Here is a 22,118-nt window from a genome sequence, read left to right as displayed (position 1 = left end):
GCTACTCCTCCTGTGTCCTGCTGGTGCCAAGCACCTGGAAGCGGACTCTGGATACCTGGTTGTTCCGATCGCCTTGGGTGCTGTCAAGAGTCCGACCTAGTTTACATCTTGCACCCGTTCAAGCTTGGATTTTCTGCTGGCTGTGAGGAAAAGCTTCAAATGCATCTTTTTCTTGTTTTCCTTTTTATATTTGGGGAGAAGGGAACGTAGCCAGATCCCGTGAACGTGCCCGCTGCCCAGCCACTGTTTGCAGTGGTGCACCGGGCGGTGCAGCCGCAGGGCTCTGCAGGAAGGAGAGAGCCCAGCTCCGTACGGCCGGGCGGAATGACATCCCGAGGCTCCGAACTGGAGTCGGAGCGAAGGTCATGGTACGAGTGGCGTTTGCCTCCTGAAATTGCAGTAGTTGGGGTACAAAACCAGCGTTGGGTCAAGTCTGGGTGATTCCCCTCCTCTTCCTGCTGCAACTGGCTCCCCGCGAGGCTGCAGGGAAGGCGTTTTCCTCCTCTGGCTCCCGGGAAGAGAACACACAGGCTGAGGGTCTGCCAGAACGCGGATGCTCCCGCCGGAAAAAGCTGACCTACCTTGTTATCGAGGGATGAGATGAACACTAAATGCTCTCCTTGGAGGGGATGGGACCTAGAAAACCAGTTCTAGTTGTCGGCGGATGGTTCTGTACGGGTGCAGCCTTCCCTGCCACTTCGTGCTCAGTAGGTTCAAGGGTAAACAAGCAAATCCGAACCTCTTCCGCGCTTAGGGAAGCGACCGTACAAAAAAAGACGTGTATGGAAATAACAGCTTAAAAGTTACCGGTAAAATAAAACTACCTGTGTACAAAAAGAATCCGCTAGAGCGTTAATTAGCTGATTGAAGCTGATTAAAGCAGCGAGGATGGGGTGAGGTGGGGACAGGCATCCCAACCGCCGGCGCTTTTTTGGGGCAGGGGCTCGTTGGTCCCCTGTCTCCGTGCAGGCTGGTGGTTGGGATGAGTCCCGATGGGAAGGGAAGAGGAGCAGCACGTCAGCAATAACCATAGTCACCGCGCCTTTCCTTAATTACTGCTAAAAATAGCTTTTAATGGCCAAAAACCCCCAAATCCACCCGAATCCTGGTGTAGTTGGCCAGTCTTAGCGTCGTCACTTCCCCCGGCACCGCGATCCCCTGCTCCTCCGTCCCGGTGCCCAGGATACGTCCCGCCCGCGGGCAGGGCTCGGCGTTCCTGCAGGAAGCCCCCTCATCCCGGGGAAGGTGGAAGATGAACACGGTACCGTGTGTTTTCCCCCAGAAACCCCTGCACCGAAGAGAAAACGTTTTATAAATTGTATTTTAAATAAATGTCTCTAAACTTTTAACGGCTTTTTTTTTCCTCCTTTATCCCCGGTTCTCGCAGGGGAGGCTACAAGAGGGATGGTTTGGTGGCCACTTGAGCTCCCGGCACGAGTACATGCTTAAACACTCATCCAAAAGGTAAAATCTGGGAGTGCTCGGCTGCAACTGTCCTGGTATTTGCCCAAAAAGGGGATGTTTTGCCCTGTTTTTAGGCTCCCTGCGGAGATGCGCTCTGAGGAGGGTGGGAAGTGGCAGTGTTTGGAGGGAAGGTGTAGTTTCCCAAGCTGGGGCATGACTTGAGGAGGAGAAAAGTGATTTTTTTTGTTTAATTTTCCGTTTGTTTGGTGTGTTTTATCCCCTCGTTTGCTGTGCCCTGGCCTCCCCACGCGAGCCTTGCGCTCGGTGCCCCGTGGAGGAGGCAAGCAGGGCTGGAGGGGTGCTGTCAGCTCCCTCAGCCTCCGGCTCCCTCTTCGTTCTTATTTTTAATATCTTTTTTCCAAGTGAAATCGGAAGAGACGCGAATTTCCAAGGGGGAAGGGGAACTCCTGCGGGGCGTCTCCGGCCGCCAGGGGGCGCGGGGCCACAGAGGCGCGGCCAGAGCGGCGGCGGGCGGGGCCGTAGAGGCGGGGGCGTGGCCAGAGCGCCGGCGCCTGGCGGAGCGGAGAGGGCGGGGCCAGAGAGGCGAGGCCAGAGCGGCGGCGGGCTGGACCATAGAGGCGCGGCTAGAGCGACGGCGCCGGCGGAGCCGAGAGGGCGGTATCATAGAGGCGTGGCTAGAGCTGCGGCGGGCGGGGCCATAGAGGCGGGGGCGTGGACAGAGTGGTGGCGGGTGGGGGGTTCCGCCGCGATGGCGGCGGTGGCGACGGCGGAGGAGGAGGAGTACGAGGCGGTGCTGTGCGTGAAGCCGGTGGTGCACGTTTACCGCGTGCCGCCGCGGGCCTCTAACCGCGGCTACAGGTGGGACCCCCTCCTCGGGGGGCGAACCCTCCCTGCCGCCCTTCCCCGGGGGCCTCGTCCCCTCCCTGAGGGCCTGGGGGTCCCTCCCCGTGGGGGTTGTGTGGGGCTTGTCCCCTCCCCGTGGGTGGCTGAGGTTTGTCTCCCCCATGGAGTGTTTGAACCCTCCCCGGGGCTGTGGGGGTCCCCTTCTCGCGGGGTGCGAGGTGTTTTCCTTCTCCGCAAGGGGCTCTGGGGGGTTTACCCCCTCCCTGGGGATGTGGGGGCCCCTCCTTGTGGGGTGCGGGGCGTTTGCCCTCTCCCCATGGAGCGCTGGGGGATCTGAACCCTTTCCCGTGGGGTATGAGGGGTTTGCCGCTTCCCTGTGGGGTGTTTGTCCCCTTCCCTGAGGTTGTGGGTCCCCTCCCCATGGGGTGTTTGCCCATCCCCGTAGTGTGCAGGGGGTTTGTCCGTCCCCGTTGGTTTGGGGGACCCCTCCGTGTAGGGTGCAGGGGGGTTTGTCTCCTACCCATGGGGTGTGGGGTGTTTGCCCCCTTCCTGTGGAGTGTTTGTGTTCTCTCCATAAAGTATTGGGGTGGGTGAACCCTTCCTGTGAGGCTTGGGGGTCCCCTTCCCATGGGATGTGAGGGGTTTGACCCCTCAATGTGGGGCACAGGGGGGTTGCTTCCTCCTTGGGGGATGTGGGGGCAAAGCCCCCTCCCTGGGGGTGTTTCTCCCTCCCCGGGGCTGTGGGGTCATTCCCCTGCCATGGGGCAGCAGGACTGTCCCCATGAGGTGTCCCTGTGCCCCATCTCCGCCCCACGCCAGGGTCTCTCCCCCCTGCTGTGTTTTGGGGCCCCTCTGCCTGGCCTAAAGGCTGGTCGGGCAGAGCCAGGCTGGAGCCAACGCAGCTCGGTAGCGCTGAGAAGCTGCTTTTGAGCTGGAGATCCCGCAGAAAAGGAAGTGAAACCTCTGGTGCTGTTGGTGCCTGAGCCCCACTGGGACTTGACAGCTCTGTTTGCAGGGGCCTGTCTGGGTTTGGGTGAAACGAGAGGCCTCTCCACGAGCCTCCCTCCTTCCGCAGCGAGCGTGGGTGCGAGCGGGTTCTCACCTGCGCTGCTTTGTTTCTGGCGACTGAGGGAGTGGAGTAGGCGAGCTCTCTCACAAATGATGGCGTGCTAAAATAGGTCGCTGACGTTGTCTGGAGTGCGAGAGGCGACTCGGATGCTGGTTGACATTTCCTCTTTCTCCAGAGCCGCAGAGTGGCAGCTGGACCAGCCGGCATGGAGCGGCCGCCTGCGCATCACAGCCAAGGGCAAGGTCGCCTTCATTAAGCTGGAGGACAAGACCTCGGGTAAGGAGAAGGAAGGACGACGGCAGCTCTGTGCCTCTTTGTGGGGCGGAAGACAACACGGAGACGCTGGCCTTAACCCATGCCCACTTCTCTTTTTCAGGAGAACTTTTTGCCCAGGCGCCGGTGGAGCAGTTCCCCAGCATCGCTGTGGAGAGCGTGACGGACTCCAGCAGGTACTTCGTCATTCGGATCGAAGACGGGAACGGTACGTGGTGATATCCATGGGATGGGCTGAGGGAATCGCCTGCGAAGTCTTCAGTTGCTCTTTATTTGTGATGGATTCCTGCTCTCAAGTGCTAAATATTCCCTGTGTGGGCTGACAAAGCGACAAATCCTCTTGCTCCTGTGTGCCAGTCCTGCTCTGTCCTTCACCAGGAAGGAAAACGGGAATTTTCCTGTTCGGCATTAGCCTGGGGACCCTTCAGTATAAAAGAGCGTCACCGTGACGCCCGCTGCTGCTGTGACTCGCTTGGGTTCATTTAGAAGCTGGTTTTACTAAGCTCGTGTGTGCAACCATGAAGCTAAAGGTCTCTTCTGTAGCTCCATCTCCAGAGTCCCGGCTCCAGCTGGAGGAGGCAATGGGCTTGGGGATGTGCCTGAAAAGTATCCCATCCCTCTTCCTCCACCACTTTGTGCCTCCAGCTCTTCCTCTTCCTCCTTCCCCAGGCCGCCGAGCGTTCATCGGAGTTGGCTTTGTTGACCGCGGGGATGCCTTTGACTTCAACGTGGCCCTCCAGGACCATTTTAAGTGAGTTTGTGCCTCTCTCTGCATCCTCTCAGCTCGACGGTTCCTTGTGGGCACCTGCCAGAAGCGGAGGGGGAGAGGAAGCTCTGAGCTCCTGTCCTGAGCATGGTGTAAAGAGGTGGAAGCGCCTGTTTCTCTGCACAGCCTTTGCACAGGCGGCTCTCCTGCTCGCCGATATTTCCCAGCAGGCTCCCAAACTGGGTTTCCCCCTCCAAAACTGGGTAAAGTCCCTAATTCCTTTTAATTTTTTCACATGCGACCAGTAAGGGGCTGCTCCTGAGCGGCTGGGACGCTGCTCCAGCTGCTGGCACACAGTGGGGCTTTGGGATAGGATGGGATGTGGAGGATGTGGAGCTGGCAACGAGTGCTCGCAGCCCAGGAAACAACCGCGTTGTGGGCAGTGTCCAAAGCAGAGGGACCAGAGGGTGAGGGAGGGGATTCTGCCCCTCTGCTCCGCTCTCTGAGGCCCCACCTGGAGCCCTGTGTCCAGTTCTGGAGTCCTCAGCACAGGAAGGACATGGAGCGGTTGGAGCGAGTCCAGAGGAGGCCTCGAAGGTGATGTGAGGGCTGGAGAACCTCCTGTATGAGGACAGGCTGAGAGAGTTGGGGTTGTTCAGCCTGGAGAAGAGAAGGAGGTCTAAGAGCAACTTCCAGTGCTGAAAGGGGCTCCAGGAAAGCTGGGGAGGGGCTCCAGATCAGGGAGGGCAGGGATGGGACAAGGGGAATGGTTTTGAGCCGCAAGAGGGGAGAGTGAGATGAGATCTTAGGAAGAAATATTTTGCTGTGAGGGTGGGCAGTCCCTGGCCCAGGTTGCCCAGAGCAGTGGTGGCTGCTCCATCCCTGGAGGGGTTCCAGGCCGGGTTGGATGGGGCTTGGAGCCCCTGATCCAGTGGGAGGTGTCCCTGCCCATGGCTGGGGTGTGACTGGAGGGGCTCTGAGGTCCCTTCCAACCCATTCCATCTGTGCGCTCGAGCGCTGGAAGTGCAGGAATCTACTGGCATTGCCCATATCGTTTCCCTCTGCTCTGGGCTCACATCCAGCACCTCTGACGAGCGGCTGCCAGGCAGAGGGGCTGCTCCCGGCTGGGATTTCTCCGTCTGTCCTTCTCTTACTGAATTCCTGCAGGTGGGTGAGGCAGCAGAGCGAGCTGGCTAGGCAGGCCGAGAATCCCGATCAGGGACCCAAGCTGGACCTGGGCTTCAAGGAGGGGCAAACCATCAAGCTCAACATTGCGGTGAGGGGCTTTTCTGGCTAAATCCACTCCTGATGTTTCCCTTGGGCGGCACAAGAGGGAGCAGCGGCTTCTCCCCCAAATTCCGGTGCAGGAGGGAGCCTGGAAGCAGAGCTCTTGGTGATGATGCTGTATGCTGGGCTTTGCAGAGTGGCCGAGTTACAATTCCTGGTTACAGAACCGGGTCTGTGTATTCGGGGTGGGGATTTGAGGGCAAAAACCATCTTTGCTTTGACCCTTCTTACTCCTCTGGCAGTGGGACATCGTGGCACAGCCAGTTTTTCCCTAGAATAAAGCCATTTGGCTTCCTGTGACTCATGAGTGGGAGGAATCGCACTCCGAGTCTGAATTTAAATGTGATACCACCCAGATTTCCCTGTCTTTCAGAACATGAAGAAAAAAGAAGGAGCACCAGGGAACACCAGACCGCGTCCCGTGAGTGCTGGGGGCCTGAGCTTGCTTCCACCACCTCCCGGAGGAAAACCCGCTCCGGTTTGTCCTCCCGGAGAGCGGCCGTCTTCGGTCTCCACTCCCACCCAGCTCCCAGGCACCCCTATCACAGGTCTGTGGTCACGCAAGGATGGCTATAAGGCTCTTTAGATTCAGTTTTACCCATCAAAGTTGGGAAAACAGAGAGAGAATCTGGGAATAATAGTGAGAAATAACTCCTGATGTTTGTTTTCTCTCTTCCCGACATTCCTGGCTGCCGACAGACTCCCTCTTGTTGTGGCCGCAGCCTGACGCTCCCTCTGCCCCCGCCGATACCTGGGGAGACTTTGCTAAAGCTTCGGGGTGAGGCCGTGTAGGGTTTGTGTGTGGTGTGGGCGATCCCTGCAGCGTTAGAACCCACGGTCTGGATGGAATCCCACTGGTTTTCCTGACCCTCCCTGCTGGGATGGGGACCCCACTTCATGAAAACACCTTTTTGGGATTTAAAAGCACGTCTTGACAGCACGTGGCACAAATTCCCTGCATTTAGAGCAGGTCCGTGGGCCCTGCCTTCCTCTTCCTCCCCATTCCAGCAGCGTGTCCCATCTTCCCCAGCCGCTCTGTGCAGCGGAGAGTTTTGGGGTGGCCCTGGAAGACCCATTTCTGCCTGCCTGGCTCCTTCCTACTATCCAAAACTTCTTTTTTCTCCTTTTTTCTTTCTCTCCAGGTCCTCTTCTAACCAGCCTCAGACAAACATGGGCTGGGTTCAATTCTGACCTCATCCGCTCTTCCCTACGTGGGTGCTGGGATTGTTGCAACGCCTTCGGGACCAAAGCAGGGGCTTCAGGAAACTCCGCTCCTGCCCTTCAACCCCTTTCCCACCTCCAAATGCTGAAATAAGTACTGCAGAGCAAACACACTCGTGCCTTAAAACACTCCGCACCAGTGCCTTCCTTGTCAGGGGCCTTTTCTTTTTCACCTGGATTGCAGCAAATCTTGTTTCTCCATTAAAAAAAGCCATGGCTTCATCACCTCTCCTGAATAACGAGAGGGCGAGCGCATGCTCGGTGCAGGAGGACTCTCGCTCGTCACTCTGCCCCAATTAGAATGATTTTCGGTACAGGTTTATACGATCGAGCCTCCTTGGAGTCTTCTCCACTTTCTTCTCGTGTATTTGGGCTGGATAAATCCTCCCTGCGGAGGGGAGCAGCCTCTTGGAGACACCTCCCCTGTGGGGAACAGCCTCCTGGGGATGCCTCGGCTGCAAAATCCATCTGAACGTGCTGCCGAGATGCAGGAGGGGAGCCGGATGCTAAAGTTCCTCATTTCTTGCTACAGGAAGGCTTTTTTTCCCCCCTATATTTTTACTTCATTCTGCAGACACTTCATTAAGTGGTTTCTGCAGCGAAGGACAGGATGGAGTTGGTCTCTTTGACAGAGCTGGGCTTGAGATTCTTCTTTAAATAAATATTTTCTTACCTATTTATTAAGGCTTTGGGTCTACAGGGTCCTCAGTGCCTCGGAGTTTATTCCTTCCCTTTCCATCCGGATGCTGAGCAGTTTGGTTTCAAAGCTTGGCTTTACCTGGCAGCCAGTTTGCGAGACCAGGTGAGAGACGTAACGCTTTGAAGTGAGTCATAAAACAGCTTTGATGCCAAACGGGAATGTTTTACCCCCGCCGGTGTGGGCTCAGAGGAGCTGTGATGAGCATTTGTGGTTCACGGAATGGTTTGGGTTGGAAGGAACCTCAAAGCCCATCCAGTTGCAACCCTTGGGACACCTCCCACTGGATCCGGGGCTCCAAGCCCCATCCAAGCTGGCCTTGGACACCTCCAGGGATGGGGCAGCCGCCGCAGCTCAGGGCCTCCCCACCCTCACCGTGAAGAATTTCTTCCCAATGTCCAATCCAAACCTTCTCCCATCCCACTCGGAGCGGTTCCCCCCTCGCCGGGGCCGAGCGCCTCTGCCAGCCGAGCACAACACACGCCTGTTGCTTAGCAGTGCTTTTACAGTCGGGAAGGACTCCGGGAGGGGAAGGTAAGGAAAGAAAGAGGAGGAAAAAAAGAATTTCCTTCCACCGCCAAAGCCTGGGGGGACCCTGGAGGCAGCTCCGTCTCGGCGGGTGGGACGGGAGACCCCGATCCTTTCTGGAGGGTGGTTTGGGGGCACCTCTGTGATTTAATTCCGGTGCAGGGGATTTTGAGCTGAGCTTGGGGCTTTAGCGGCAGCGTTCCCTGCTGGGCTGGGGGCAAAATGCCTTAATTACCCCAGATGGGTACAATTTCCCACTCCAGGGGGATAAATTTTCCCATCCTGGGGTGGTTGTGGGGGCTCCGTCACAGCGTGGGATGCATCCTTAGGGAGTTTAATTCCGCTTTGCCCCGTCACAACCCTCACTCGCTCCACCCTAAAGCTTTTCCTGCCCGGAGAAAAACCTTGGCTTTTAATGAGCTTAACCAGGGCTGGGATTTAACGAAAGGAGCTCCTTTCCCCGGTGGGAGCCAGCACCATCCTGCCCTGGGGGACAGCGCGACAAAGTAAGGACAATTCCCCCTTCTTTGGGCCCCGGGAAGTACCCGCCACTGCTATATTTTTGAATTCTCCTTTATTTCGCTCGTTCCCCTCTCGCCAAGAGCTCGCTTGGTTTGCTTTGCGACTCCCCGCTGGGCTGCGTGGCTTTCGGGGGGTGGTTTGGGCGGTGGATGCTCCACCATCACCAACGGCGTTGGGGACCCCCGAAGAAACCAGGAAGAGGAGGGTCCCCACTCCCTCCGTCACGCTCGGAGGGGAAGGCGAGGATTTCCAGCTAATCCCAACCACATTATTGGCTTTCCTCTCGCCGGACACCTCCGTGCCCCAAAGAATCCAACGCAAAGGGCTTTGGGAGCGAGGAGGCTGCGACGAGGGGGTGCGAAGGGCTGGTGGCAGCCTGTGCGTGAGCCCAATGCTGGGGGTGAGGTGGGCGCTTCCCCCCCTCGCCGAGCGGGATCTGACGGCCGCTCTCGCGGGAGCAGCGGCGAAGGGGTGACGGGATGGCGAGAGCCACTGGCACGGCCGCAGTGGGGCTGCCGGCACCTCGCGCTGCAAAGCAATGATTGCAACAGTTTGGGGATCACGACCGTGACTCTGCAACGGGTTTGTGAGCGCCAATGTGAAATTGCAGCGGTTTAGGGGACTGCAAACGCCAATTTGCAGCGGTTTTGTGGCTGCAAACACAAATCTGCAGGAGTTTGTGGTCGGCACCACAGCTCTGCAGCAGTGTTGTGGCTGCAAACACAATTCCGCAGCCGTTCTGCGATTGCAAATGCAAATTCGCTGCAGGTTTGTGTCTGGAGCTGTGAATCTGCAAGGGGGTTGCGATCGCAGCCACGAGCCTGGAGCGGGTTTGTGACTGGAGCTGCAACTCTGCAGCGGTTTTGTGGTCAGATCTCCAACTCTGCAGCGGTTTCGTGGCTGCAAAGTGTAATTTGCAGCAGTTTTGTGACTGCAAAGACAAATTTGCAGCAGGTTTGTGCTTGCACTTTGCGAATCTGATGTGATTGGGGCATCGTGAGCACTGATTGCAACAGTCTGGTGATCCTAACAGCGAATCTGCAGTGGGTTTGTGATCGCTAACACAAATTTGCTGCGGGTTTTGTAGCTGCAGCTGCAAATCTGCAGCGGTTTTGTGGCTGCAAACACAAATTCACAGTGGTTTCGTGGTCATGGCTACAACTCTGCAGCAGTTTTGTGATCGCTAACAGAGATTTGCAGTGGGTTTGTGACTGTTACTATAACTCCGCGGTGGTTTTGTGAATGCAAACACAAATTTGCAGCAGTTTTGTGGTTGCAACTACAAAGATGCAGCACTCTTGTGAGCACAGCCGCAAATCTGCAGCGGCCTCGTGGCTGTAGCTGTGAATTTGCAATCGTTCTGCAATGGCAACTATACATTTGGAGGAGTTTTTGTGATTGCAGTTCTAAATCTGCTGTGGCGTTGTGGTTGCAGCTTCACCCTGCAGCGCTCTTGGGATGCACCTGCAAATCTGCAGTGGGTTTGCAATTGTAATTGCAAATTTGCAGTGGGTTTGTGGCAAATTTTGCAATGGGTTTATGACTGTAATGACAAATCTGCAGCAGCTTCGTGATTGCAAGCACAGCTTTGCAGCGGTTTTGTGGCTGCAGGCACAAACTTGCTGCGGTTTTGCCATCACAGCTGCGTGTTTGCGGCGGTTTTGCAGCTGCAACTCTCAATCTGCTGCGGGTTCGCGGTTGCGAGCCCAGCTCTGCAGCACCCGCGATCGTGATCTTAAATCTGCTTCATTTTTTGCGACTGCAATTATGAATCTGCAGCGATTCCGAGGTCGTAACGGCAAATCTGCAGTGGTTTTGGACTGCGGCGCATGTGAGCTGCAGGAGGTGAATTGTTGCCCAGCGGTGGCTGAACCCTGGAGGGGTTCCAGGCCAGGTTGGATGGGACTTGGAGCCCCTGAGCCAGCGGGAGGTGTCCCTGCCCATGGATTGGAACTGGATGGGCTTTGAGGTCTCTTCCAACGCAAACCATTCCATGATCCCATCTGCCGTGTTCCGGCTCTGACCTGAGCCCTGTTCTCATCCCTGTCCCGCAGGGGCCATGTCCTCGCTGCTGTCCCTCCAGGAGGAGAACCGCATCCTGCAGCAGGAGCTGTCGCGTGTCGAGGATCTGCTGGCCCAGAGCCGCGCCGAGCGCGATGAGTTGGCCATCAAGTACAACGCCATCAGCGAGCGGGTACGAGAACCCAAAGCCATCCGGGACAGGATGTCACCCAGATGGACCTGGACAGGCTGGAGAAGTGGGGCTGTGAGAACCTCGGGAGGTTCAACAAGGCCAAGGGCAAGGTCCTACCCCTGGGTCGAGGCAATCCCTGATTTCAATACAGGCTGGGGATGATGGGATGGAGAGCAGCCCTGAGGAGAAGGACTTGGGGTGCTGGTCGATGAGAAGCTCGACATGAGCCGGCAACGTCACTCACAGCCCAGAAACCAACCGTGTCCTGGGCTGCATCCAAAGCAGCGTGGGCAGCAGGGTGAGAGAGGGGATTCTGCCCCTCTATTCCTCTCCTGTGAGACCTCATCTGGAGGATTGTGTCCAGTTCTGGAATCCTCAACACAAGAAGGAGATGGAGCTGTTGGAATGGTTCCAGACGAGGCTACAAGGATGATCTGAGGGCTGGAACACCTCTGCTGTGGGGACAGTTGGGGTTGTTCAGCCTGGAGAAGGCTCTGAGGAGATCTTATAGTGGCCTTCCAGTACCTGAAGGGGCTACAGGAAAGCTGGAGAGGGGCTTTTTCCCATGGGCCTGGAGTGATAGGGCGAAGGACAATGGAAACTGGAGAGGAGCAGATTTGGACTGGACATGAGGAAGAAATTCTTCCCCACGAGGGTGGGGAGGCCCTGGCCCAGGGTGCCCAGAGCAGTGGTGGCTGCCCCATCCCTGGAGGGGTTCCAGGCCAGGTTGGATGGGGCTCGGAGCCCCTGAGCCAGTGGGAGGGGTCCCTGCCCATGGCAGGGGTGGGACTGGATGGGCTTTGAGGTCCCTTCCAACCCAAACCATTCCATGATTCTATGATTTTAACCCCCAAATCAAGAACAAGGCAAAGCGCAGCGGTTCCTCTGCTCCGAGCAGGGGATGCTGTGACATCCCTCGTGCCCTCCCGGTACTGGGAATTTCAGTGCCGTTCATTCGACTTGTCCGGGCCCGTCCTGCCTTGTTGGGGCTTGTCCTGCTCCATGCACAGCCCCTCCTCCCCATCCCTATTTTATTTATCCCTCTGGTTTTGGGAGCAGAGCCTCCCCATCGGCATCCGTCACCTTTTCCCCTCGCAACAGGGGATGCCCAAAGGCTTTGGGCAGTGGGCGGACGCGGAATGCGGCTCCTGGACACCCAAATCGAGGAGAGATTGGGGTTTTTGGGGCGCTGCACCTCAGTTCATTGCTGATTGTTAATGAAAAAGAGGGAAATAACAGGAAAACTCCCTAAAGGGGGATCCCTGGTGTCAGGGCCCGGAGCTGCTGGGAATGGGGCTTCTCTGGGCACCGAGAGGGGTTAAAAAGCAACCCCCAAATCTCCGAAGGATCCATGTGAGGAGAGGGGGAGCCGGAGGAGCACCCAGAGCGCGGCTTTGGCGCTTGGAGTGAAGGTGGAAGAGGCTTCGTGGCTGAAGGGGCAACAGGAAAGCTGGAGGGGGGGTATGGGTAGAGGGTCCAGGAGTGGTGGGATGGGGGAACGGCTTTGAATTAGAAGGGAGAAGATCTGGATGGGGCATAAGGAGGAATTTCTTGGATGTAAAAGTGAGGAGGACCTGGCCCGGGGTGTCCAGAGCAGTGGTTGCCCCATCCCTGGGGGGGTTCAAGGCCAGGTTGGATGGGGCTTGGAGCTCCTGAGCCAGTGGGAGGTGGTTGGAACTGGGAGGGTTCCGAGGTCCCCTCCACTCCTGTGCTGGTTCTGTGTGTCTCTCATTGAGGAGCTCCTGATCCAGTGGGAGGTGGTTGGAACTGGGAGTGCTTAGAGGTCCCCTCCACCCCTGCGTTGGTTCCGTGTGTCTCCCACCGAGGAGCTCCTGATCCAGCGGGAGGTGGTTGGAACTGGGAGGGCTCCGAGGTCCCCTCCACCCCTGTGCTGGCTCTGTGTGTCTCCCACCGAGGATCCGATGGGAGGCGTCCCTGCCCATGATGGGTTTGAGGTGCCTTCCAACCCAACCCATCCCACAACGGGGATCAGAACGAACCTCCCCAGGGCTGGTTGGGGTATCCCAGCATCTCCTCCATCCCATCCCAGCTGGAGCAAACCCTCCGGCTGGAGACGGGGGAGCGGGAAGCGGCGGAGAACCGGAGCCTGGCGCAGCACAACATCGAGTTGCGGCGGCTGCTGGAGGAGGAACAAAGCGCCTACAAGCGCAAGCTGCAGGCCTACCAGGAGGGCCAGCAGCGGCAAGCCCAGCTGGTGCAGAAGCTCCAGGCCAAGGTACGTCCTGCCCAGGGGACACGGGGACGTTTTGGGGACCCTCACCAGCATCACCTCCCCTCCCCGATGTCTCCACCCAGGTGTTGCAATACAAGAAGAAATGTGGAGAAGTGGAGCAGCAGCTGCTGGAGAAGGCGACGGAGCTGGAGCAGGAGAGGCTGACGGTGAGGGATGGGCTTGGGGGGTTCCTGGCTCTGGTGAGATCCCATCTAAAGCCCTGAGTCCAGTTCTGGAGTCCTCAGCGTGAGAAGGAGATGGAGCTGTAGGAACGAGTCCAAAGGAGGCCATGGAGATGATCTGAGGGCTGAAGGACCTCCTGTCCGAGGACAGGCTGAGAGGGTTGGAGAAGAGCCTGGAGAAGAGAAGGCTGCAGGGAGACCTTAGAGCAGCTTCCAGGGCTGAAAGGGGCTCCAGGAAAGCTGGGGAGGGGCTCTGGATCAGGGAGGGCAGGGAGAGGATGAGGGAAATGGTTTTGAGCGGAAAGAGGGGAGATTGAGATGAGATCTTGGGGAGAAATGTTCTCCTGTGAGGGTGGGGAGGCCCTGGCCCAGGCTGCCCAGAGCAGTGGTGGCTGCTCCATCCCTGGAGGGGTTCCAGGCCAGGTTGGATGGGGCTCGGAGCCCCTGATCCAGTGGGAGGTGTGGGACTGGAGGGGCTTTGAGGTCCCTTCCACCCCAACCCTTTCCATGGTTCTCTGAGGCTGGAGTGCGCTGCCGTCCCTGCAGACTCAGCTGGACGCGAGCAGCTCGCAGCCGGAGGAGGAGAGCAGCAACGAGCTGGAGAACGCCCTGATCCGCCTGGAAGAGGAGCAGCAGAGGTGGGTGGGGGTCCCCGAGGAGCCGTTGGGACCAAAGTTGAGTCTCCAGCCACGGGTGACCTCTCCCACCCCAGGAGCAGCAGCCTGGTGCAGGTGAACTCGATGCTGCGGGAGCAGTTGGAACAAGCCAACGTGGCCAACGCGGCCTTGAGCGAGGACATCCGCAAGCTGACGGCCGACTGGGCACGGGCGCGGGAGGAGCTGGAGCAGCGCGAGGCCGAGTGGAGGCGCGAGGAGGAGGTTGGAGGGACCCTGGGAGTGAGGGATGCAGGACCACCAGGATGGGCGTGGGGCCACCAGCAGGGATGTGGGACCACCAGGAGGGGTGTGGGATCACCAGGAGGGATGGTGGGAAGGATGTGGGACCACCAAGAGGGATGTGGGACCACCAGAAGTGATGGTGGGAAGGATGTGGGACCACCAGGAGGGGTGTGGGACCACCAGGAGGGGTGTGGGATCACCAGGAGGGATGGTGGGAAGGATGTGGGACCACCAGGAGGGATGCAGGACCACCAGGAGGGATGTAAGGGAGGGATGTGGGACCACCAGGAGGGATGGTGGGAGGGATGTGGGACCACGAGGAGGGATGTGGGACCATGTGGAACATTGCATGGAGAAGATTTTGGGGCAGAGCGTATGCAGCAGGTGGTGGGAGGACAACGCAGGGCAGAAGGACATATCCCCACCCCTCTCCATGGAGGGTGGAAGGGGTTGGGCTGGGCTGGCTGTGGAGGACCGTGGGTGATGAGGAGCTGATGGGCATGGGTGGACATTTGGGGAGCAGAGGAGGAGGATGGACCAGGGGAGGTGGGGGCTGCCAGGCAGAGGTGGCCCACGGGGAGGAACCCCCGTTCCTGGCCAGACACTTCTCCATCCCATGGCCAGTCCTTCAACACCTACTTCAGCACCGAGCACAGCCGGCTTCTGACCCTCTGGAGACAAGTGGTGGCCTTCAGGCGTCACTTCGGCGAGATGAAAGCCAGCACTGAGAGGTCAGAGGGGTCTCCAGGGCAGGTCCTGGAGGACCAAGAGGTCCAATCCTGCATCTCCTGTTGCAGGGACTTCTTGGAGCTGCTGGGGTTCTGGGGGGTTCCTGGAGGACCAAGAGGTCCAATCCTGCTCTTGGAGCTCTTGGAGCTGCCAGGGTTCCAGGGAGGGTCTGGGTGGTTCCTGGAGGATCAAGAGGTCCAATCCTTCTCTTGGAGCTCTTGGAGCTGCCAGGGTTCCAGGGAGGGTCTGGGTGGTTCCTGGAGGACCAAGAGGTCCAATCCTGCATCTCCTGTTGCAGGGACCTCTTGGAGCTGCTGGGGTTCTGGGTGGTTCTGGGTGGTTCCTGGAGGACCAAGAGGTCCAATCCTGCTCTTGGAGCTGCCAGGGTTCCAGGGAGGGTCTGGGTGGTTCCTGGAGGATCAAGAGGTCCAATCCTGCATCTCCTGCTGCAGGGACCTCTTGGAGCTGCGTCACGAGGTGTCACAGGTGGGCAGGGTGGCCCACGCCGCGTGCCTTCACGTGGCCGCCAACGTGCGGGTGGCCGAGAGCGAGGCGAGCGCGGCGCGGGAGCAGCAGGCGCTGCGGGTGGCACAGCTGGAGGAGCAGCTGGCGGCGCGGGACGCCGACCTGGGAACAAAGTATGGGGCGGGGGGAGGGTTGGGGTGGCAGGAGGTGGGTGGTGGCATCTCCTGGTGGCCCGTGTCTCGGCGCAGGCTGGTGGAGCTGGCGGCCGCCCTGGAGCGCCTGCGGGATGACGATGGCGAGAAGGAGCGGGCGGTGGAGGCGCTGAGTCTGCAGCTCCAGAACCTGGTGAGAACGCGGGGGACGTGTGGGGAGCACGGGGAGAGGTGACCTCCTCGCTGCCCACGGCTCCTGGGGGGGACCTCGGGGTGAGGGGGTGCTGGGGTCTTCTGCCAAGGGCCAAGGGATGGACCAGAGGAAACGGCCTCAAGTTGTGCCAGGGGAGGGTTGGGTTGGACATTTGTAGACCCATGGAATGGTTTGGAAGGAACCTCAGAGTCCGTCCAGGGACACCTCCCACTGGATGAGGGGCTCCAAGGCCCATCCAACCTGGCCTGGAACCCCTCCAGGGATGGCATCTGGGGGTTCTGGTTGACAGCAGGTGAGAATCATGGATCCATGAGATGGTTTGGGTTGGATGGGACCTCAAAGCCCATCCAGTCCCACCACAGCCATGGGCAGGGACACCTCCCACTGGCTCAGGGGCTCCAAGCCCCATCCAACCTGGCCTGGAACCCCTCCAGGAATGGAGTCACCACTGCTTTGGACACCCTGTTCCAGGGCCTCCTACCTGTGTTGGGGAATGTTCCTTCAGCAGAGGGATCTCAGGCCCTGGCGCTGATGGGGTCTCCATCCCTGGAGGGGTTCAAACCCTGTGGAGATGTGGTGCTCAGCGCTGGGGTTGGTGGTGCTGTGAAAGAGAGAGGGTTGGGGTTGTTCAGCCTGGAGAAGAGAAGGGGGAGACCTTAGAGCCGCTTCCAGTGCTGAAAGGGGCTCCAGGAAAGCTGGGGAGGGGCTCTGGATCAGGGAGGGCAGGGATGGGCTGAGGGGAATGGTTTTGAGCTGAGAGAGGGGAGATTGAGATGAGATCTTGGGGAGAAATGTTCTCCTGTTCAGGTGGGGAGGCCCTGGCCCAGGTTGCCCAGAGCAGTGGTGGCTGCCCCATCCCTGGAGGGGTTCCAGGCCGGGTCGGATGGGGTTTGGAAACCGTGATCCGGTGGGAGGTGGTTGGAACGGGGCGGGCTCGGAGGTCCCTTCCAGCGCTGCGGTGGCTCCGTGTGTCCCCGCGGGGCTCTGCGGTGGCACCGGCGGAGAGGACCCCGCGCAGCGCTGACCCCGAGGGGCTCTGCAGGAGGTCCTGCGCGCTCCGGACTCGGCGGAGGAGGCGGCGCTGCGCTCCGAGGTGGAAACGCTCCGGAAGGCACTGCAGGAGGTCACCCAGGTGCTCCCCCCCGTGCCACAGTGTCCCCCCGTGCCTCAGTTTCCCTCGTGCCTCAGTTTCCCCCCGTGCCTCAGTTTCCTCCCATGCCTCAGTTTCACCCGTGCCTCAGTTTCTCCCCGTGCCTCAGTTTCTCCCTGTGCCTCAGTTTCTCCCCGTGCCTCAGTTTCTCTCGTGCCTCAGTTTCCCCCATGCCTCAGTTTCCCTCGTGCCTCAGTTTCCCTCCAGTTCCTAAGTTCACCCCATGTGCCTCAGTTTCCCCCTGTGTCTCAGTTTCCCCTGTGCCTCAGTTTCCCCCTCTGTGCCTCAGTTTACCCCATCCTTCAGTTTCCCTGTGCCTGTTTCCCCCATCCCTCAGTTTCCCCCATGCCTGTTTCCCCTGTCCCTCAGTTCCCCCCATCCCTCAGTTTTCCCCCCTGTGCCTCAGTTTCCCCCATCCCTCAGTTTCCCCCATCCCTCAGTTCCCCCCCTGCCCCTCAGTTTCCCCCATGCCTGTTTCCCCCTGTGCCTCAGTTTCCCCCATGCCTCAGTTTCCCTGTGCCTGTTTCTCCCCATCCCTCAGTTTCCCCCTCCCGTGCCTCAGTTTCTCCCCCGCCGTGCCTCAGTTTCCCCCGGCTCTCCCCCCAGGCTGTCCTGGCTGAGGACCCCGCTCCGCCGCCGTCCCCTCCCGCGTCCCCTCCCGGCACTGAGGCCGTTCTCGCTGCTCTGCGCCGCCAACGCCTCCAACTGCAGGTGGGGAGGAGGAGGAGGAGGGGGAGGAAGAGGAGGAGGGGGAGAGGGAGGAGGAGGGGGAGAGGGAGGAGGAGGATGGGGGTGGGGAGGGTGGGGATGAAGATGATGGGGATGAGGATGGGGGTGAGGATGATGAAGATGAGGAAGATGATGGGGGAGAGGATGAGGAGAACAGAGATGACGATGATGGCGATGATGAGGTGGATGAGGACAATGAAGATGGTGCAGATGAGGCTGAAGAGGAGGGGGATGAGGAAGGTGATGGGGATGGTGAGGAGGAGGAGGAGGATGAGGATGAAGAGGGTGATGATGGGGATGAGGAAGATGAGGATAATGGGATGATGAGGTATTGGGATGATGAGGATGATGGGGAAGATGGGGATGAGGAAGATGATGGGGAAGAAGATGAGGATGATGGGGGCAATGAAGAGGGTGCGGATAAGGCTGAAGGGTATTGGGATGAAGATGATGGTGAAGATGGGGATGAGGAAGATGATGGGGAAGAGGATGAGGGGAACAGAGATGAGGATGATGGTGATGAGGATGATGGTGATGAGGATGATGGTGATGATGAGGTGGATGAGGAGGATGATGAGGACAATGAAGATGGTGCAGGTGAGGCTGAGGAGGAGGATGAAAAGGATGGAGGGGATGAGGGTGGGGATGAGGAAGATGATGGGGATGGTGAGGAGGAGGAGGGTGAAGAGGGTGATGATGATGGGGACAAAGAAGATGAGGATGATGGGGGCAATAAAGAGCGTGCGGATGAGGCTGAAGGGTATTGGGATGAGGAAGATGATGGTGAAGATGGGGATGAGGAAGATGATGAGGATGATGGGGAAGATGGGGATGGGGATGAGGAGAATAGAGATGAGGATGACTGATGAGGATGATGGCGATGATGAGGTGGATGAGGAGGATGATGAGGACAATGAAGATGAGGCTGATGAGGAGGCTGATGGGGATGGGGAGGATGAGGAGGATGAGGATGAAGAGGGTGATGATGATGGGAACAAAGAAGATGAGGATGATGGAGGCAATGAAGAGAGTGTGGATGAAGCTGATGGGTATTGGGATGATGAAGATGGGGAAGATGGGGATGAGGAAGATGATGAGGATGATGGGGATGAGGATGATGGAGGTGAGGATGATGGGGATGAGGAAGATGATGGGGAAGAGGATGAGGAGAATAGAGATGAGGATAATGGTGATGAGGATGATGATGATGATGTGGACGAGGAGGATGATGAGGACAATGAAGATGGTGCAGATGAGGCTGATGAGGAGGATGAAAAGGATGGAGGGGATGAGGATGGAGATGAGGAAGATGATGGGGATAGTGAGGAGGATGGTGAGGATGAAGAGGGTGATGATGATGGGGACGAGGAAGATGAGGACGATGGGGGCAATGAAGAGAGTGTGGATGAGGCTGAAGGGTATTGGGATGGGGAAGATGGGGATGAGGATGAGGAGAATAGAGATGAGGATGATGGCGATGATGAGGTGGATGAGGACAATGAAGATGGTACAGATGAGGCCGATGAGGAGGATGAAGAGGATGGGGAGGAGGAGGATGGGGCTGATGAAGATGATGGGGATGGTGGGGAGGAGGCGGCTGTGGGGCTGACGGGCGCTGCGCAGGAGGCGCGGGCTGCGGCGGAGCGGCTGCAGCGGGAGCTGAGCGCGGGGCAGCAGCGGGCGCAGGAGCTCAGCACCGAGGCCGAAGGCTGCCGGCGGGCGCAGGAGGAGGCGCTGGAGCAGCTCAACTGCCTGCGTGCCGAGAGGGACGGCCTGCGCAGGTACCGCCCTCTGTCCGTCCCTCCGGCTGTCCATCCGGCCCTCTGGCTATCCGTCCATCCATCTGTCCATCCTTCTGTCTGCCTATCTGTATGTCCCTCCATCCCTCCCTCCATCCATCCCTCCCTCCCTCCATCCATCCCTCCCTCCATCCATCATCCATCCCTCCCTCCATCCATCCATCCGTCCCTCCATCCGTCCCTCTGTCCATCCATCCCTCCATCCCTCCCTCCATCCATCCCTCCCTACATCCATCCCTCCATCCATCCCTCCATCCATCCCTCCCTCCATCCATCCCTCCCTCCATCCATCCCTCCCTCCATCCATCCATCCGTCCATCCATCCCTCCCTCCATCCATCCATCCGTCCATCCATCCCTCCCTCTGTCTCTCCATCCATCCCTCCCTCCCTCCCTCCCTCCATCATCCATCCCTCCCTCCATCCATCCCTCCCTCCTTCCATCCCTCCATCCCTCCCTCCCTCCATCCTTCCCTCCATCCATCCCTCCCTCCCTCCATCCTTCCCTCCCTCCATCCCTCCCTCCATCCCTCCATCCGTCTGTCCATCTGTCCATCCATATGTCCAACCATCCATCCATCCCTCCATCCGTCTGTCCTTCTGTCCTGAGCTCCATTCATTCCTGTGTCTCTGCACCCGCGTGTCCGTCTGTCCCTCCACCTGACCCTCCCATGTCTGTCTGTCTGCATTCCCACCTGTGTCCGTCTCTCCGTCCACCCATGTCCATTCCATATCCATTCCCATGTCCGTCTGTCCATCCCCCTCCCCTCCTGGGTCCGTCTGTCTGTCCACCCTTGCCCGTCCATCTGCACGCCTGTATCTGTCCACCCCTCTGTCTGTCCGCATTCCCACCCGTGTCCGTCTGTCTCTCCGTCCACCCACATCCATTTCCGCGTCCGTCCGTCTGTCCTCAGGGCGCAGCTGCGCGCGGAGGCGTCTCTGGCGCAGGAGCAGCACCGGGCGCAGGGCTTGGAGGCCGCTCGCCACGAGGCCGCCCGCGACGCCGAGGATGCGCGGCTGCAGCTGCACCAGAGGTGGGGACGGGGGGGGGGGGAGGGGAGCTGCGGCCGTGCCCCTGCGCAGCTGCTGCGGAACCGCAGCGAGTGCTGCAACCCCCTCCCCAACTGATTAAGGGCATGCATCCCGCACGGCAGTGAGTGCTGAACCCCCCCAATGCATGCATGCTGCATGGCAGTAGGTGCTGCAGCCCCCAATGCATGCACGCTGCATGGCAGTAGGTGCTGCAGCCCCCCAGTGCATGCACGCTGCATGGCAGCGGGTGCAGCCCCTCCTCCCCATGGGTGCCGTGCGGCAGCGGGTGCTGCAGCCGCTGTCTCTCTGTGCAGCCAGCAGCAGGCGGAGGAGCTGGAGGCGCAGCGGGCTGCGGTGCAGCAGGAGCTGCTGGAGGCGCGGGAGGCGCTGAGCCGCGCTGCGCTGGAGGCTGAGGTGGCTCGTGGCGAGCGGGACGCGTTGGCCGAGGCGCTGGGCAAGGTGGGTGCCCCAACCCCCCCCCCCGCAGCCGCTGCAACCCCTGCGGCGTGCCCTGCGCCACTGCACAGGGGCTGTGACCCCCTCATGCAGCAGCTCCCCCCCTGCAGCAAGCGCAGCCCCTCCCGTGCAGTGAGTGCGCCCATGCAGCAGATGCAACCCTGATGCAACTGGCTCACCCTGAGCTGCGGGTGCAGCCCCGTGCAGCGAGTACACCCCCCCACAACAGATGCAACCCCTGCAAGGTGCAGCTTTGGAGCAACAGCTGCAGCTCATGCACTGAGTGCTCCCAATGCACCGGCTGCAACGCCTGCACCGGGTACACTCATGCAACAGCTGCAACTCCTGCATCAGGTGCTCACAGCATAGTAGGGACCCCCATTGCAACCCCTGCACCGGGGCCCTCCATGCAATGGCTGCAACTTTAGGAAGCAGATACCCGGCACGCAGCAGGTGCTGCAGCCTTGGAGGTGCTGCAGCGCCGCCTCTGCTGCTCGGCAGGCGCAGGGCAGCTGCGGGGAGCTGGCAGCGGCGCAGCGGGCGGCGCAGCTGGAGGAGGCTCGGCTGCGGGACGCGCTGGCCAAGACGAGCGACCTGGCGGCGGCGTTGGCGCAGGAGAAGTCGCAGCTGAGCTGCAGCCTGGCGCAGCTGGAAGAGGAGCGGGAGAGCGGGCGCATGCAGCGCGAGGCGCTGGGCCGGGAGCTGGCGGGGCTGCGGGCGCAGCTGCAGCGGCTGCAGTGCAGCGCCGAGGCTGAGCAGCAGCGGTTGCAGCGGGCATGCGGCGCCGCCGAGGAGAGCTGCAGTGCGCTGCGGGAGGAGCTGCGGGCGCTGCGCGGACAACACCTCCGCATGCGCCAACACCTGGAGGGGACGGGGGCAACTGGGAGGGGGTGGGGTAACTGGGAGAGGGGTGTGGGCAACTGGGAGAGGTCTGGGGGTAACTGGGAGCAGCTCTGGGCAACTGGGAGAGGATTGGGGGCAACTGGGAGGGGGCAGAGGGTGACTGGGAGGGGGCTGGAGGCGACTGGGAGAGGACTGGGGGTAACTGGGAGGGGGCTGGGGTAACTGGGAGGAGAGGTGGGGTAACTGGGAGGAGAGGTGGGGTAACTGGGAGCAGCTCTGGGCAACTGGGAGAGGATCGGGGGCAACAGGGAGAGGGCAGAGAATGACTGGGAGAGGACTGGGGCAACTGGAGGGGGGTGGGAGCAACTGGGAGGGTGCAGAGAGTGACTGGGAGGGGGCTGGGGTAACTGGGAGCAGCTCTGGGAGGGAGCTAGGGGCAACTGGGAGAGGACTGGGGGTAACTGGGAGGGGG

The 22,118-nt window shown here is 59.7% G+C and overlaps 2 protein-coding genes across 4 annotated transcripts in view; both read left to right on the top strand.

Moving 5' to 3' along the window:
* The first annotated feature begins 1,132 nt into the window (after positions 1-1,132).
* On the top strand, positions 1,133-7,502 carry NECAP2 (NECAP endocytosis associated 2). 3 transcript variants are annotated; one of them, XM_054085511.1, is made up of 8 exons: positions 1,133-1,261; positions 1,388-1,464; positions 3,513-3,613; positions 3,714-3,818; positions 4,280-4,361; positions 5,484-5,592; positions 5,977-6,151; positions 6,746-7,502. In XM_054085511.1, exons 1-8 carry the CDS (start codon positions 1,253-1,255, stop codon positions 6,916-6,918), a joined length of 831 nt encoding a protein of 276 aa, XP_053941486.1. In that variant the 5' UTR covers positions 1,133-1,252; the 3' UTR covers positions 6,919-7,502. The 3 variants fall into 3 exon arrangements, with proteins under 3 accessions (XP_053941486.1, XP_053941485.1, XP_053941487.1); XM_054085512.1 differs by lacking the exons at positions 1,133-1,261; positions 1,388-1,464 and adding exons at positions 2,128-2,283; positions 6,303-6,381; XM_054085510.1 differs by lacking the exons at positions 1,133-1,261; positions 1,388-1,464 and adding an exon at positions 2,127-2,283.
* CROCC (ciliary rootlet coiled-coil, rootletin) overlaps positions 7,486-22,118 on the top strand; it is a 35,797-nt gene continuing 21,164 nt past the window's right edge. The window contains exons 1-15 of the mRNA XM_054085452.1: positions 7,486-7,626; positions 10,626-10,765; positions 12,816-13,001; positions 13,082-13,165; positions 13,727-13,818; positions 13,893-14,058; positions 14,704-14,810; positions 15,261-15,446; positions 15,522-15,618; positions 16,682-16,809; positions 17,374-17,500; positions 19,142-19,299; positions 20,230-20,349; positions 20,662-20,806; positions 21,305-21,698. Coding sequence (XP_053941427.1) covers positions 10,631-10,765; positions 12,816-13,001; positions 13,082-13,165; positions 13,727-13,818; positions 13,893-14,058; positions 14,704-14,810; positions 15,261-15,446; positions 15,522-15,618; positions 16,682-16,809; positions 17,374-17,500; positions 19,142-19,299; positions 20,230-20,349; positions 20,662-20,806; positions 21,305-21,698 — 2,125 coding nt within the window. The 5' untranslated portion in view covers positions 7,486-7,626; positions 10,626-10,630. The remainder of the gene's footprint in view (positions 7,627-10,625; positions 10,766-12,815; positions 13,002-13,081; positions 13,166-13,726; positions 13,819-13,892; positions 14,059-14,703; positions 14,811-15,260; positions 15,447-15,521; positions 15,619-16,681; positions 16,810-17,373; positions 17,501-19,141; positions 19,300-20,229; positions 20,350-20,661; positions 20,807-21,304; positions 21,699-22,118) is intronic.

The sequence above is a fragment of the Cuculus canorus genome, chromosome 21 (assembly GCF_017976375.1).
Source record: "Cuculus canorus isolate bCucCan1 chromosome 21, bCucCan1.pri, whole genome shotgun sequence".
NCBI lineage: Eukaryota > Metazoa > Chordata > Aves > Cuculiformes > Cuculidae > Cuculus > Cuculus canorus.
The sequence above is the reverse complement of the archived record's forward strand: the minus strand, read 5'-3'. Positions and strand labels throughout refer to the sequence as shown.

Excerpts from the sequence above, each read along its gene's own strand:
- NECAP2 (XM_054085510.1), top strand. The coding sequence starts at position 2,174 with ATGGCGGCGGTGGCGACGGCGGAGGAGGAGGAGTACGAGGCGGTGCTG. Across the intron at positions 3,819-4,279 it reads TCGGATCGAAGACGGGAACG|GCCGCCGAGCGTTCATCGGA; the intron begins GTACGTGGTGAT and ends CTCCTTCCCCAG. Across the intron at positions 4,362-5,483 it reads GCCCTCCAGGACCATTTTAA|GTGGGTGAGGCAGCAGAGCG; the intron begins GTGAGTTTGTGC and ends GAATTCCTGCAG.